This window comes from Cynocephalus volans, chromosome 3, assembly GCF_027409185.1.
Source record: "Cynocephalus volans isolate mCynVol1 chromosome 3, mCynVol1.pri, whole genome shotgun sequence".
Taxonomy (NCBI): domain Eukaryota; kingdom Metazoa; phylum Chordata; class Mammalia; order Dermoptera; family Cynocephalidae; genus Cynocephalus; species Cynocephalus volans.
The window spans coordinates 75,379,256-75,396,834 of NC_084462.1; the positions used below are offsets into that span (position 1 = coordinate 75,379,256).

General features: G+C 38.0%; 1 protein-coding gene across 2 annotated transcripts in view; it reads left to right on the forward strand.

Annotated features, from left to right (window-relative positions):
• CSNK1G1 (casein kinase 1 gamma 1) overlaps positions 1-17,579 on the forward strand; it is a 176,916-nt gene that overhangs the window by 126,350 nt on the left and 32,987 nt on the right. For both annotated transcript variants that reach the window (XM_063089193.1, XM_063089195.1), the window contains exons 5-6: positions 13,144-13,295; positions 14,406-14,640. In XM_063089193.1, the coding sequence (XP_062945263.1) occupies positions 13,144-13,295; positions 14,406-14,640 (387 nt within the window). The remainder of the gene's footprint in view (positions 1-13,143; positions 13,296-14,405; positions 14,641-17,579) is intronic.

The window sequence follows — 17,579 nt, forward strand, 5'->3', positions numbered from 1 at the left end:
GGTGTACCTGGTTGTGGGAGAGAGGACCATTCCCCTTCTCCTTGCCCCAGGTCCCTGGGTGGGCTCCGAGGTGCTGGCATGTTGTGCCTGGTTGTGGGTCTGGGGTCCAGTCCCCTTCTCCGTGCTTCCTGTCCCCAGGCTGGCCCCAAGCACTGGTGCAGTTTGCCTGGAAGTGGGGTCCGGTCCCCAGATCCAAGCCTCCAGGTCCCAGGCAGGCCCCAAGGTGCTGGTGGTGTGCCTGGGCCGGAACTAATTTTTTGTCCTTTGCTTCTAACACGGGGGAACTTCCTGTGGGAACCAGTACTTGAGTGTGTGGTTGTTTAAATTGCTACTTTGCTGCTGTTTCCCTAGGGAAGGCTTTTTGTGCAGCTCAGGGTTTAATGGTTGACCTTATAGGTACTTCCGGCTCTCCAGAGACCCAGTGGATCTGTGTTCTTTAGAATCTCTGATCTGGGCCTGAGTTTTTTCATCAAACTGCATTCTGCATTCCTGACCAGTCTCCTCTGAGTGGTCCTGTGCTGATTGGGGGGCAGGTCGGCTGTCCTTGCTGTGTCCCAGTGTTCCCTTGGTGGGCACGTCTCCCCCACTGCCCATGCTGCAAATACTTCCCATGGGACGGGCCCTCCGCTGGTCCCTTGCGATGGCTCACCAGCCTCTGAGTGGCTCCCTTTTCTCAGTTGTTCTGGCTCCTCGCTCTTGCTGTCCTGGGGGCCACCAAGGCCCTCTTCTCCCCTCCCGCCTCCAAGTAATGTATCTGAAGGGCACAGCCACAGCTTCTGCCTCTTTTTACTTTTTAAATGTGTCTTCTAGAAAATTTAAAATTAAATTCATGGCTCTCATTAGTAGCTCACATTGTATTTTTTTTTTTTTTTCTCACATTGTATTTCTGTTAGACAGTGCTGCTATAGTGCTGTAGTGTGTTCTTGACATATTCTTAGAAAATACTTCCTGCAAAAATATTATTAAAGATGTGCTAAATTAATGTGGGTATATAATACTCAGATAAAATTCTTATTTTTACTCTTTTTTTATTCTTTTGCTCTTTTTATTTACTGAGATATCTTTTCTATTTCAACTTTATTTATGACCTTTGCCATAATTTTTAGACATAGTTGCTTAACCCACCAGTGGCTCAAAATTAAAAGATTCGAGTGAGAGCAAAACAATCTTGGTTTTTCTAATTTCGAAGAGCTAGAAATTAGAACACTTTGCTTTTGCCCCTGTGTTTTTAGCCACCAATATGCTTGCTGCTCCTTCAGCCTGCAAGATGACACTCTCCCCACTCCAGCCTAGTCAGCTCTTAACCATCCTTTAAGGATGGGGCCTGTGACCCCAACCTCTATGAAGCCTTGCCTAAACTTTTCAGTCAAGGTTACGTGCCTTCTTTACTGCTCAGTGTATTCTCACTTGTGATGTTTGATGAAAAAACAAACTGACCATCAGACACTTTGAACTTAATTGAATTTTAAACTGGAAGCAGGGACATTGCAACAGTTTTTCCTCAAACTAACTGAAAATCAGCAGGATAAGTAAATTCATTTTGCTTCCTTGCAAGTCTTCATGCCTCTTTAATGACCCAAAGTTATGAGGTCATCTTGAATGTTCCACCAGGTCACAACTGTTCTGACTGGAGAGATATTTGGGTGAAGCATCAAATGAGAAAATGTTGGCAGGCTGCAGCATCTGTTCCACAGACTGATTATTCTCGAGCAAGTCACTTAACTTCTACTTTCCCATTCAGAAAATGAGTGACAATTAGCGCTTTACTTTCCCAGTGCTATTTTGATGCTTAAGGGAAGGGTATTACAATATTAAGAGAGTTCAGTAATAGGGAACATTCTGCCTCTGTGCTATTAGACTGTGTTCCTTAGTGGGTTTGGTTTGGTTTTTCCAATCAGGATACTTCTGGGAACAATTTATTAAATAGGTCCACAGTTAATAAAAGCATATGCTTATCTGTTTTTTATACTGTGTTTATTAATCTAAACACATGGCAAGGTGCCTTCTGAATTCCTAAATGATGTATTTAATTTACTAGGCTTCATTTGAAGATTGAAACCTTAATTATATTTTTAAAATACCACAGGGGCTGACTGACTAGCTCAGTTGGTTAGAGCATGGTGCTGATAACACCAAGGTCCAGGATTCGATCCCTTACACCAGCCAGCCACCAAAAAAAAAAAAAAAAGATAAAAAATACAACTGACTCACTTCTGATATAATCTTACCTGTGCTTTTGTAAGAGAAATATTTCTCTCTCTTTATTATTTGAGTTCATATTCTGAGTGAGATTTTCTAATTGTAGCATTGAACAAATAATGCAGAAGAAGGATCTCTTGACTTTGAAATATCAATGATAATTTGGATAAAAAGCTAGGAGACTCCTCCAAACATACTTTGGTTAAGTATAAGAGAGGTGATAACTCTAGTGCTAGGGCTTCGGAAATAGTGGAATGTTCTAAAAGTGTTTTTAAATACCCCATGGGCCTGGACACTCATGTAATGGGATTGTAATACTAAATGTTGGAAATAGGCCCAGGACTGGAGGTACTATATATTAACATGTTAAATGTGCATGCCTCTTGACTCAGCATTTCCTCTTTAAGGAATTTACCTTCAAGATACATTTATATACATGTCCAAAAATGTAGCACAAAGATTTTTGCAGTATCATGTGTGTATTTGTCTGCATGCTTTGATTTGCAGAGGATAGAGTCCCAGTTCAAGCTCACTTAAAAGAAAGAGAGAGGGGGGGGGACTGATTAGTTAGCTCAGTTGGTTAGACTGTGGTACTGACAACACCAAGGTCCAGGGTTCGATCCCTGTATTGGCCAGCCACCAAAAAAGAGAGAATTTCTTGGCTCACAGGACTGAGAATTCAGAAGTATTCTTACCTCAGGCCGCGGGACCCAGGATCGACACTGCCCTTCGTCCCCAGGTATGTGTGTATTTTTGTCATTCTCTTTTTCTCTCAGCTCTGCTGTGTTGGCTTCATTCTCAAGTAGGCTCTCTCCATGTGGTCGTTCCTGGCAGCTGCTCCATGCTAAAGTCCTAGAGTTGACTCATTGTTCTGACATGGGTCATGCACCTATTCCTGGCTCAGTTCCCCTGGGCAGGCAGATAAAATATTCTGATTAACCTGACTTGAGTCACATCCTTGGAGTGACAATAGGAAATGGGTTGACCCCGTTTCCCACTGAGGAATTGGTACTTTCCCACTGGAAGAGTAAGGAGGGAGAAAAGGCCAGGCAAGAGCAATTCACTATAATATGTATATTTTCTAAAAACAATATATGGAAATAACCTGAATGCCCATTAGTAGGGGGAAAGCCAACAAATATGATATATCATATGGTGGAATACTATGAAGTTGTTAGAGTAAATGAGGTAAATCCATGTGTTAATAAGAAAAAAATGTTCATTATATATTAAATTTAAAATGAAGTTGCATTACTGTTCTTAATCATGTGCTCTTATAGTTGTGAATATTTTTTCTTCATATATTTTGTCCTGCTTTTGGTTTGCTGTTATGTTTGATTGTTTGAAATGGGTGTGTTTGTGTGTGTGTGTGTGTATATCGCTTTTATAATTTAAAAAGTAATGCCCCAGGTGGTCCCTCCCTGTTCCAGACCAGGGACTGGAAGTGACAAAACTTGAGAACTGCAGAGATAGACATATGATAGAAAAGGTGAAAAGATAGTATTCATGGAGCTGATATAAAAATAATGGGAATCAAGGGGGCGGGTAGGACAGATCAAGCTGCCTGTGGAGCAGAGTAGAGGGTTTATATCTTGAAAGAGTGACAAAGAATTGCTGGAAAAAGTAAAATGTTAACCAAAATGGCACATGGTTTGGAAGAGGTGGGATGGGGACCATGGAAAATAACTTTGGCAGCCACATGAATGAAAAAGAACAACAGTTGGAGAATGTAGGCAGCTTAGTGTATGGAAAAGAGCACTAAGAGCTCTGGTTGTATTGTTTGGGAATCTGGGAAAGATCACACATTTCTCAGAGTTTCTATTTCATCTGTAAAATGGAGTTATTGGGGGCCGAGCCTGTGGCGCACTCGGGAGAGTGTGGCACTGGGAGCACAGCGACACTCCCGCAGCGGGTTCGGATCCTATATAGGAATGGCCGGTGCACTCACTGGCTGAGTACCGGTCACGAAAAAGACAAAAAAAAAAAAAAAAAAATGGAGTTATTGGTATTTTCCCCTTTTTCTTCACAGGATGACTGTGAGATTCAAGAGAGATGGGCAAGGGCTACTTATGTTAAGACCACATAATTCCAGGTTACACAAGACCAAATAAAGAGTTGGTTTGTAAATGGAGAGGGAGGACTAGCCAATTAGCTCAGATGGTTAGAATGTGGTGTTGATAACACCAAAGTCTATTTAGATGACTTAGATGACTAATTTTGTTAGTCATTTAATCTGTTTGAACGGGCAGGTGCTGTTTGGAGAGAAGAGAGACATTTGTTTATGTGCAACCTTCAGTACTATTAACTAAAATGAGTAACTCTGCGTATTTGTTCACCTACATATAGAAACAGCAAGATAAAATTGTAGATAACATATAAACCATTATGGAAGAAAATACACAGAAGAAAGTCAATGTAGAAATATTGCAACTCTGAGTTACTTGGAATTTTCGTACTTGTGGTTTGCCCAACAGAACTTTTTTTGTTTAATATTTCCATGAATTCAAACAAGAACTAAGAAAAATCAATTGTGTTAGCATTCCCTGCACATTTAAAATTTGCTGAGTGTGTTTTGCTCTGTATGTGTTTATATTTTAGCATTTTAGGGAAGCATTATGCATTCCAAATAGAAAACTCAAGTGCCATTGCATTGAGTTGTACTTATTCATTTACTTAATATTTACTCTATACATATCTATGTTGTATGCTTGGACCAGTGCTAGGTGCTGACATACAAACATAATTAACACATGGTAGTTGTTGCTTTCAAATAGCCTTCTGTTAGTAGGGAAGACAGACACACATGGATAAAGAAACTGTAATGGGAGTGGGGCAAGATTGTCAGAAAGAGGATCACTGTAGTTTGGATAACCTCATTTTTTTCTTCTCATTTCTTCTAAGTTCTTGCAGAACTTTCGTGACTTTTTAGTTGTTATTGTCCAGTTGCGTGTTAAGATGAATTGGGCATCTCCTTGGCTTTTGAGGTTTTGAAATTTGGTAGCTATTCTGTCTCACAGGAACTACAATACCAAGCAATGGGGGAAAATTTCAGAGACTGGGTTTTTTAATCTGATAAATTTACCAGCTGAGTAAAGTTAGTCTTGTTAGTAATTCCTAGTCTTTTTGGAAAGAGAAAGGACTCTGCCCCACCCCCTATACACAACACTTTTTAAAACGTTTGTATCTTAAATGCTGTCTACTATGGAAGAAATCTATCCTATCTCAGACTTTTTTTCCTCTTTTGGATACATAAAACTTCAAGCCTGCTTTAAGGCTCAAGGCCTTGGTAAATGTGTATATGTAATAGAAAAGCTGGAAAAACTCAATTTCTGTGGCTTAGAAATGTGAGATTATTCCTCTGCTCTTGCCTTTCCTCACTGTCTCTTCTCCCACCATACAAATTTGAGCCCATGTTAGCAGTGTATGTCTAGCAATATTCCAGTTCCCAAGAGGCTTGTGAACAAGATGATTGTAAAACATTTTTCACTATAGGACAAAGTTATCCTGATTCCTTAATTCTGGGTTCAGCTGTTTTACTTGTTAAGCCTACATTTTGAGTAGATTCTTATGTTGAACTGGTTCATATTATAAAGAGGCACTTTTCAGGGTCAGAAATGAGAAAGGTTCTGTTTGTTCTTTTTTTTTTAAGAACTATATTATCTCATATCTTGGTAATAATGTATTGGTTTTGTAGAGTTAGTCTCTAAGTTTTAAAGTCTGTGCTTTCATTTTTCCCTTTATTTCCTATGGAATATCATGTGGTTTATCTGCTTATTATATGCTCTCTAGTTAAGTGTATGTGTTTAATATTATTGTTTTCGCTGGTGATAATTCTCCATGTATTAGTAATTCCCTGACCTCTCACAAACATTACAGAATATTTAGTAGTTGTGCTAAAAGTCACTACCATTGATGGGACCAAGGAGAGAAAGAGTTTAATTTTGGAAAAAAATCACCCTCTGCCCAGAAGCAGACAAGAGAGCATGCCCAGAGTCCTAGGCAGGAGCCAAGGGCAGCCCCCTCCACCAGGAAGTAGGCAAGAGAACACTCCCAGGGTCATAGGGAGGAGCCAAGAGCAGCACCTCCCACCTGGAAGCAGGCAAGAGAGCACGCTAAAAACACCACTTCTGTATGGGTGGCCTGCCACAGCAGTAGCCACAGCCACCACGCAGCTGGCCTGCCAGACACTCAGCTACATTGACATGCGGAGAATCACCATCAGAGAGTGGAAAAAGAGGAGGACGTGTCTGTCTTCCAAGAGCACTCCAGAGCAGTAGAAGTAGCAAATGCTCTATGAGATGACCAGACATCAATGTAGAGACACTAGCAATACAAAAATCTAAGAAAATATAACACCACCAAGAGAATACAGTAATTCTCAAGTAGTAGGCCCTGCAGAGTAGGAAATGCTTGAAATGACTGAAAAGGAGTTTTGAGCAACAATCTTAAGGAAACTCACTGAGATACTAGAAGACTCAAGACAACATAATGAAATGAGAAAAAAATCCAGAATGTTAAGGAGGAAATTTACAAAGAGATGAATACCTTAAAAAAGAATGTAAAACCCAATAGCTTAAGCAGCAGGCTAGAACAAGCAGAAGAAAGAATTTCTGATCTTGAAGATAATCTCTTCAAAATAACCCAGGCAGACATAAAAAAGGAAAAAAGAATTTTGAAAAATGAAGAAAATTGAAGAGAGCTAGCAGACAACCTTAAGCATGCAAACATTTGAATTATGCATATCCAGAAGGGGAGGAGAAAGGAAAAGGCATGGAAAACCTATTCAACAAATAATAACAGAAAACTTGCCAAGTATAGGGAGAGACAGGGACCTTCAGATCCAGGAGGCTCAAAGATCCCCCAGCAGATTCAACCCCAAAGGCCCGTTCCAAGACACGTTATAGTCAAACTAGGAAAGCTCAAAGACAAAGGCAGAATCTAAAAAGAAGGGCCGATCCTGTGGCTCACTCGGGAGAGTGCGGCGCTGGGAGCGAAGCGGTGCTGGGAGCACCGAGGCCGTAGGTTCGGATCCTATATAGGGATGGCCGGTGTGCTGGCTGAGCGCGGCAGGTGACACCGAGCCAAGGGTTATGATCCCCTTACTGGTCACAAAAAAAAAAAAGAAGACAAAGAAGAATCTGTAAAGAAGCAAGAGAAAAGCATCAACTCACATATAAGGGGGAGCCCCTATCAGACTAACAGCAGACTTCTCAACAGAAACTCTATAGAACCAAAGAAAATAGGATGATATACTCAAAATACTAAAAGAAAAAAACTGCCAGCCAAGAATACTATACCCAGCAAGCCTATCCTTCAGAAAGGAGGGAGAAATAGTGTGTTTTCCAGACAAGCAAAAACTGTGGGAGTTCACCATCACACAACCAGCCCTGCAAGAAATCTTCAAGAGAGAGGGCTAGCCCGTGGCTCACTTGGGAGAGTGTGGTGTTCATAACACCAAGGCCACGAGTTTGGATCCTATATAGGGATGGCCGGTTAGCTCACTTGGGAGAGCATGGTGCTGACAACACCAAGTCAAGGGTTAAGATCCCCTTACCGGTCATCTTTTATAAAAAAAAATAAAAATGATAATTACTACCATGATTACACAAGAAAGAACAAAACCCACTGGTAGAACCAAAACTGCAAATGAGGAAGAGAAAGAAACTAAATCTTACCACCACAAAAAGCCATAATGACAATGTGATAGTGTCTCTGCTTTGTTTCTGATTTTAGTAATTTCAGTCTTCTCTTTTTTTCTTGGTCAGTCTATATAAAGGTTTGCAAGTTTTATTGATCTTTTTAAAGAATCAAGTTTTAATTTTGTTGATTTTTCTCTATTGTGTTTTAATTCCCTATTTCATATATTTCTGTTGTAATCTTTGTTATTTCCTAATTATATTTGCTTTTGGTTTAGCTTGCTTTTCTTTTTCCATTTTCTTAAGGTACAAGTTCACATTACTGATTTGAGATTTTTCTTATTTTTTAATACAGGTGTTTAAAGTATAAATTTTCCTCTAAGCACTGCATGAGCCGTATCCTATAAATTTTAATATGTTGCACTCTGATTTTTATCTCAAAAAAATCAAGATTTAGACAATCATGCCTTCTACCTGAATTGTAATTAATTATTTTTCTAACAATTTTAGCCATTGCATATATGTAAAAAAATAAAGTATCTGTTAAAAGTTAATGAAAAAAATAATTTTGGAGAAAAATCATCCCATTTTCTTAAAAAGTTAAAAAGTTAACTATATAAACAAAGCAAAAGAAAGGGCTTGCCAAGGTCATCATGTCCTTCAAAGTTTTCTCCAACCTGACTTTAAAAAACAGTCATCACCACCATATATTTATTTTTTACATTGAAATATTAATATGGATATTATTTTTTACATCCAGATATTAATGTAGGTATGGGACTTATTTGAATTTGCTTCACACTTAGGTAATTTAGTTTTTTAAAAAGAATGAATGGTAATTATTAGGCAACAATATGACCAAATTACTGAAAGCTTCAAGGTGGTTCTATTTCAGTTCTCAGCCTGATATGCATTAAGAAATGTCTTATTTAGAGTAGTTACTGTTCATAATGCATTATGGAATCTTTTTAGTTAATTGCTTGGATGATAAAGAAGCCATTATCCTTGATTTGGTGTGTTTAAACCAAGTTAAATTTATGACAGACTGAAAATTAGTGGTAGTGTTGTACACTTCACTTCCTGTTCTTCCTTTTAATATATGTGTGAGCCGTATGTCCAGCAAGGTTTATAAGAATATGTTATTGAGGAGTGGAAAGGCTGTTCCATAGTACTCAAGGAAAAGAAAACATGCAAGATAACATATGGAGTTGACATATAACCTTGCAGTTTTGGTTTATGAGATTTAACTTGTGGTTAAAGGAAAGGTAATAAATTCTATTGGAAATCCTTCAGAAAAGGAAAATTCAGGATTCACTTCTTTAATTCCCCAGTTTCTGTGCAGTTGACCAATTTAGGTGGGAGACCTCATTAGTGCATTATTTCCAGAATAGATGAGAGATTATAAAACTACCTTAGTTTTTAATATACCATAGATCATATAATTCAGTTCATATCTACCTTACCCAACTCTCCCACCCCATTCCTCGTAATTACTTAGAGGAAGTACCTTGTTTACCACATGTGTACAAGAGTGCTTTTCAAAGTTCTTAGAAAGATTCATATTATCTTTTAATTCTATTTTCCACAAACTCCTTGAAGTACCCTCATATAGCTGGTGTTGCATTTAAGGCTTTGCCCTTACCCCCAGTCTTATTAAAGAATTCCACAGCATAACATTGACTATTAAAAATTTTTAAAGCAGTGAATTAGAGATGGCTCTGCAAAAGAAGAATGAAATATACAGGATTTTTCATTTAAGTGCAGTCCAGATGATAAATCATTACTGTGTGATAATCTCTGATGACTTTCTTAGTGAGCCTTTGTCTGTGTCTTTTCCACCAGTACTGTCCACTTTTGGGTAGTCATGAGAAAAACCAGGCACAGAATAGAACTTGCATGGGCATCTTTCTGTACAGATAGTTCTAATAAATTACAACTACATCTCCTAAAGAGACTTTTATACCTAGCAGCACATTTTCTATAATACCTAAGACACTTTTAGATCTTTTTTTAAAAAGACAAATCTTTTAACTAGCCTTAAAATCATTCCTTTCAAAAGGTCTAACGATTCTGGTCTGAAAGAACTTCTGAAGAGACTGGTTTGTCAGTATTTTTGAGTCGTCCTGATAAATTAGTCATAAAACAAAGCAATGGCCTTTATTTCTGCATTCTAGATGCAGTGTTTTCCAGCTGAGATTGCACATCAGAATCGCTTGTGGAGCTATGTTTGCTTCTGCCCCTAAAAATTCTGATTCAGTAGGTATGAGGTGAAGTCACTGTGTCTGTTTTAAGTTTAGAGATGTTTCTTATAGGTACACTTCCAGCTGTGTACTGCTACCAGCTTATATTTGAATTGATACCACATATATTTCATATAACGTGGAGGTGTTTCATTAATACTAGTTCTGTGGCTTTGCAAAGAGGAACCCAGAAAGTAGCTTGAAGGAAATCCTAGCCATAATCAGAATTTGGAATTAAAAAGGGACCTGTCTTAACCCCTCCTCTTTACAGAGGGAAAAGGCGGAGGAATTTGCCAGATTTGGTAGCAGAAGTAAATATTAGATCCAGGACTCTGACTTGAGCTCTTTCTACACTATTATATTGGACCTAGTCCCTCTTCCAGAAGTGCTTCAAAGCCACTCGGTGTTCTAGAAGTTGTCTTGAGCATCCCAAAGCCTGCCAGGGTAATGTGAAGTCTCACGGAAATTAATAAAGGCAACAATTGAACAAGCAGGAGCTCCTCATTCTTTCAAGTTCCTAGGCAGAAGTTATGAGTGACCTTGTAGTTAGAAATTATAGATATTACCCAAAATTCCTTTGTGACTTCTTTGTAAACATGGAAACTTTTGACAAGAGAGGCCTAGATTTGGTACTAAAGATTGTCAAGAACAAGAAGATAGGGGCTGGCTCACTTGGGAGAGTGTGGTGCTGATAACACCAAGGCCACGGGTTCAGATCCCATATAGGGATGGCCGGTTGGCTCACTGGGCGAGCGTGGTGCTGACAACACCAAGTCAAGGGTTAAGATCCCCTTACCGGTCATCTTTAAAAAAAAAAAAAAAAAAGCAAGAAGATCATTTGTCTCATTTAAAGTATTAGCAGCAAGTCTAGGAAATTATGCCAATATTATAATTCTAAGCAGGCTTGACTTTTAGCTTGTACTTTAGAAAGAAGATATTGTGCCCAGATTTACAGTTTAACCAACTAAGGGAATAATATGTTTATTAAGTAGGATTAGATTTGGCTTTTAAAAGAAATCCAAATAACAGTAGCTCTGTCAAGGTAAAGATTGATTTTTCTTTTGTATTAAAAAAGTACAGAGGGAAGGGAAGTCCAAAATTGGTGTGTCTACTCCACAGCCGTCAAGGACTCAGGTTCTTCTCTTTTTTTGCTTCATCCCTTCTTGGCACTATCTTACACTGTCAAGGTGTCTGGTGATTCTAGATGGCTCCTGGACCTTCAAAGGGTCATAATTCCCACTGAAGTCAATTCCCTTGAAAGAACTTTCTAGAACCACCTCAGCAAATGATTTCTGCTTCCATCTTATTGGTCATTCCTATTATTAAGGGAAGCTGGAAAGTTATAACTGGGCAAGTTGCTATTTGCAGCAATTAGAAGTTCTGTTATTAAAGAAGCAGAAAATGGATATTGGGCAGGTAACCAACAGACTCTGCCACAACCTGCTTTGGAGAATATAATATTTACATTAGGAAAATAAAATTTTAGTGGCATCATAACTATTATATAGGACATAAATTAAAAAGATCCTCAAACTGCATCTACCATGTGTCTGATTAATAAAAGCAATAAATCTCTAAGGTAGAGTTTTCTGCTTTGGATTTCTCAGCAGGACTCATTGGTAACAGCTGTTAGGTTTTATATATGTTAAATAGATTGAAAAATTAGTTATTCAAAACAACAGGGAAAGCAACCACTTCAAATTAAGTCCGGTTTCCTTTTGGAAATAGGGAAAATCAAAACAACCACAAAAACAGTTCAATGGATATTTATTGAGCTAGCAAAATCAAGGTATACTATATTAGATGATACAAATTAAAAGAAAATACTTAAGCTGTTTAGTATTTAATTGGAACAAGATAGACTAGTGCAATACTTGAAATAGTTAAATATACACATGATAGCAATGAATCACGTTAACTCCAGATATATAAGACCTGCCCTGGAGAGAAGGATGTATTAGAAGTATATCACCTCTGCTTATATTCTACCCATACAAATGAAAAGGGAATGGGAAGATGGAGAGAATTTTGTTCTCTGAAAAACTTGGAGGCAGGGCCAACTGGTTAGCTCAGTTGGTTAGAGCGCAGCCTTTTAACACCAAGGTCATGGATTTGGATCCCTATGCTGGCCAGCCACCAAAAAACAAAAACAAAAAATAAAAAACTTGGAGACAGAAATAAACATTAATCCATAACACATACAACTGTCTGCATACACATGGTATTCATAAATGTGTAAGATGGAAATGTCTCTGTTCTATGAGACCAGATAACAAAACAATGTTCTATAGTCTCAGTATCCACTGGCATATTTACTGAATGCTTCATATTTACAATGAACTTTAAGGAGGAAATTTATTTACACATTGCCACTTAGGTGAGAGAGTCTGGATTTTAGTTTCTTACAGCTGTGAATTTCAAATCTAGGGAAAACCCAACCTTGTATGTAGCTACGTGTCTGTTGACTTTTCTCCTGCTGATAGAAAACAGAAAACTACAGACTCCCCATGAGAAGAGAGTCAGTTGTGCTGGCCTGGGGCCAAGCTACCTATACCCTCTGTGACCTCTCTCCTTCAATCTGAATTCTCCATAAGACAACAGTTACAAACAGCTCCATGTTTTGGCTTTGGCAGTAAGCATAGGGAGTGCTAATGAAACCAGCTAATGCAACAAAGTCTGTTAGCCTGGTCTTTGAGCTCAGTGAGCCATCCTTTGAACCTTTTATGATACTGTACTTTCGGGCATTCTTTGGGAAGAATAGCTTACGCTCTGATCCACTAATGGATCAGGGACCATTCTCTGTCTTTTATAGTAGTGAAAATGCCTTTCACACTCTTGTATTAAATAACTGCTTATTTGAACATATTATGCAATGACTTAGGCTTTCCCACCCATTATTAGTTCCCATTGAATCTGTTGTGCTCAGTTTAAGTTTTCCAGTAGGGACTATGAAAGGAAATGGAAATCTTACAAATTGCACTTTATGTTATACTCAGTGCTAATGCAGTTGTCTCATATTTTGGTTTTTGTGTCTCCTACTCTGTACCCCATTTCCTCTCTGTTTTCAGGTGAAGGTCTCCCACAGGTGTATTACTTTGGACCATGTGGGAAATACAATGCTATGGTGCTGGAACTCCTTGGCCCTAGTTTGGAGGACTTGTTTGATCTCTGTGACCGAACATTTACTTTGAAGACGGTATTAATGATAGCCATCCAGTTGGTAAGTTGGCATTACTCTTCTGGGAGAGGATAGGCCAGTCCCCAAGCCACATCCTTGTGGGCCTTTTGGTGATTTACTAGCTATAGTGACATCCAGTGAATTAGTACTGACAGGCTTGATGGCATTCTAGGAAGCTGGCTGGGGTAAAAAGGGTTAATAACTTAGAGAAGTCACACTACATCTACAGTTTGCTCTATTTTAAGAATTTGCACCTTGGAGCAATACCCTGCCCTTAACTGAAATGGAAGCATATAATTTAGACTGGAGAGAAAGAGGATGATTAGGTGGAGTTGTACAAATTGCAAGTAATTTCTTCAGTGTTTTATTTATAGGTTTCAAACACATAGCTGTAAAGTTCTGTCATGTCCTCCCTCTCCCCTCACTGTTAGATCCAAGAAAAGATTGCAGATAGAATCCACTGCACTAACACTCAGATTCAGAAGTTGTGTAACCAAGAACTTGCCTGAGTTCTCTGGCCTCCAGTTCTTACAGAGACTGATAAAGGCTGAAGAGGCAATTCTTGCAGCTGCTACCAAGTTACACACCAGTACCAGCTTAAGGAGCAGCTGTGACAGTTCCTTGGAGAAGTTTGTCAGGCACTCAGGGGAAGGATACAAATACATATTTATTTGTTTGAAATGGTGATAGTCTCACCTACTGTCCAGTAAAAATTTGGAAATGTTAGAAAATTGCCTTTGACTTTCAAGTCCAAAATTCAAATGTCTGAGCTTCCCTTTTTATACTAAATAAGGAGAAAAGCTTTGTAGATAAAAATATTTAATGAAATTTGTAATAACTTTATCACTTTTATTTTGGGTATATTTACTTTAACATAAAAACTGCAGTCCTGTCTCTGCTGCTAACTAGCTATGTGATAGCAGGCAGGATTAACTTCTCTGGGCCTCGCTTCCTTTACTTCTACAACAGTGAGAGCTGGGTTGGGGAGTCTTGTCCAACTGAGGGTAGGGAGATGTGGACAGGAGGTGAATGTGGCAGTAGCACCTGTCTTAAAAGCCACTGACAGTCTGGTATCTTACCTAGAAATTCTTTTCTGTTAAAGTTTACTTTCTGAAGTAGCATAGAATATTTTCGTCATTTTTTTTCTTTTAGCTTTCTCGAATGGAGTATGTGCACTCAAAGAATCTCATTTACCGAGATGTCAAGCCAGAGAACTTCCTGATTGGCCGACAAGGCAATAAGAAAGAGCATGTTATACACATTATAGACTTTGGACTGGCCAAGGAATACATTGACCCCGAAACCAAAAAACACATACCTTATAGGGAGCACAAAAGTTTAACTGGAACTGCAAGATATATGTCCATCAACACACATCTTGGCAAAGGTTTGTTTATTCTCTGCTCCATAAAAGGGGGAGATCTTTAGAACAACTTTTTATTTCAATAACACTTTTATCCCCATTGTGCATTCTAACTTGTGGTTCTTATTGCTTCACAAGGTAAGTGATTTTCAAACTTGAGAAGTTGAGATGTTAAGTTAATGACTCTCCTAACTATCCTATGGACTACTTATGGTTTTTTTTTTTAATTTTAATTTTTTTTATTGATACATGATAGTACATATCTGTGGGTACAGCATATGGATTCTTAATTATTTATGTTTCCAAATGCTTAGTTTCTGAGCAGTGTGAGTACTTGAATTATTATAAAAAGATGATAGCATTTTAGTGAGTTTAGTAATGAGTTTGGTATTTTGTATATATGACCCTGTATATGACAGTCCTGAAAAGGAGATAAGGCTGCTGTGTGTGTTGGGGAAGAGTGTTTCACTAAAACATGGACTAAGCTTCTGTTCATTGTGCATTGTTCTGCGCATAATTCTTCAAGAAAGAGCTTATGTCTTGTTCAGTGAAAATATTTTTGCTTTACCATGAGTCTTGCATTTTATTTAGGATAAACAGTCTGCACAAATATTGCTAAAAGCTCTAATCAAGACAGAATACTTATTTGTTAGAGGAACAAGCCCAAGGGGGAGTATTTCTGAGAGAAGTCTAAGGAACAAAGGAGAGGCCAAGCAGGCAAAGACTTGAGACCCTTATCCTCTCCAAAAAAAAGCTTCCCTTATCTCTTTTATATATTGGGCTTTCATTGAAGATTCTATTTGAAAAGAAGGTTCCTAGGATATTGAAAAAATATGTCTGAAAATCAACATCCTGGAGAGTAGACATGTAAACAGAATATTATCAGGTTCCATACTCCTAGACATAGCTAATTATATAAGGTTTTAAAATGTTAATGAACTGTTATACACTAGGAAGTATTTTAAAGAATTAATGTAATATTGCCTCAGTTGCCTCATTGCGTAAACTACACAGGTATTTAAATGAGGATTCTAGTGATATCTTCTGGTGAAGATAGTGAATTACAAAGTAGTGTGATACAACTTGAGTTGAAATCATGAATGCTGTCAGGATTTTTCAAGAACCACATGGAAATCCTCATTTAACCAAATGTGATACTTTAAAATTAAACTAGAAGGTCCTCTGTCACTTACTGTCAGTGTAATTTGGACAAATTACTTAATCTCCCTGAAATTTATCTGTAAAATGAGGGTAATACTTCACAAGGATATTTTGAGGATTGAATGGATAATATATGTAAAAATGCCACACCTAACAAAGGTCTTTTGCACAGTGCTTCATATCCCCTTCTTCCTTCATCATGACATGTAATCTTCCTTTTTACAAGGAGACAAATTGTGTCTTAAATAGTAAACTTATGATTATTTTGTGTAGCTAACAAACTCTGGAAGTTGTCCTAATGCCTGCTTCCTGGGTTTGGCAGTTCGTGTACTGATTTTATTATTGTTGTCAGGAAAGGCGAGTACAGACAAGGGATGAGTATCCATGTTATGTTTGTGTAAGATACAATGTAATGGTTTAGAAAAAGGGATGCACATCCTTGGCTCTTTTCACTTAATAGCTATGTGATTTTGGTCCTGTAACCTTCCTCCCTCAGCCTTAATTATATAATCTGTAAAATGGGTATGATAATAGAACCTGTAACATAGAGTCTATGGGATAATATATATAAAGTGTTTAGCATAGTCCTTGATAATAGTAAGTTTACTCCATGTGGTAGTTACATTTATTATTTATTTAATACAATATGTTTTAAGTATCTACTGTGCATCAGACGAGGTTCTTTCATCTTTTGGTGTATTGCGGTTCTGCTGGAGTTTTGAGTTTATCTTCAGAATTGGGCCTCTGAGTTCCAGAGTTTTTCAGGTCAGATCCAACCTGTCACCATATTTTGTTCTCACCACATTACAGAGAATACGTAATGGTTGTCACTGCCCTTTAAACTCTCCTGGGTCTCAAACCAGAGAGGTTTTCATAGGAACTCTATGCTATTGTTTTCAAATGTATTACATCCTTTATGTTGTAATGAAGAAAAAGAGACTGGGAAGTATATCTCCAAATGCCTTGGAGAGAATTGCCCATTAATTTTGTGAGGAAGGAGAACAAGAGAAAAAGCTTCCTAAACCTGACATTACCTCATCAGATTAGCCACCTTCCCACTAATTAAGCCCTGGTTGAGACAGCCCAATTTGTATTATTTAATGGTTGAAATTAGGGTGAGAACACTGGGTTACATTGCCCCTTTCCATCAGCAAATCAGGGATGAGGTGCATGTAAACCAAGCACATATTTCTGGTAGATTGAAAGCAGGCTTTTATGGTGTTGAAGAATATTGTGTCCTCCTGGTCTTACTGGTATTGAAACCTTTCTTCTTTGAGAATGAAAATATTCTGCATGAAAAAGTGAGGGCATGTGGAAGTAATGAATTGAACAAGTGTGGAGTGTTCAATGAGGTATGGAAATAAAACATGCTTTGGTTTTTACTGTTATTTTTTTCTTGAAAAGCTCTAATGACTTAAATTATCACGGATTATTTTAAAATTTTAGTGCTGGAAAATGACTTCACATTTTCAGTCTGCCACTTCTCAGTCTACCACTTTATTTTCAGATGCGGAATCTGAGGCCCAAAGTAGTGACTTGGCCATACTTCACTAAATTACGTGAATGGAAAGGATGACCCAAGACCTGATTTAGGAAACATTGTTTTGCCTATTTTCCCATATTTCACATCTATTTTTTTATGTAATAAAGTTACTTTATTACTTCTTCCAGTGAGTTTAAATTTTTTTTTATGTCGCTGTGCTCCGAAGAGAAATTTTTTTTCTGTAGGCCTGATCAGTATTGAAAATATGGGAAGTTTCGCCCTCTAGTGCTCAACTAACTAAAATTCAGCTGTTTGGTGA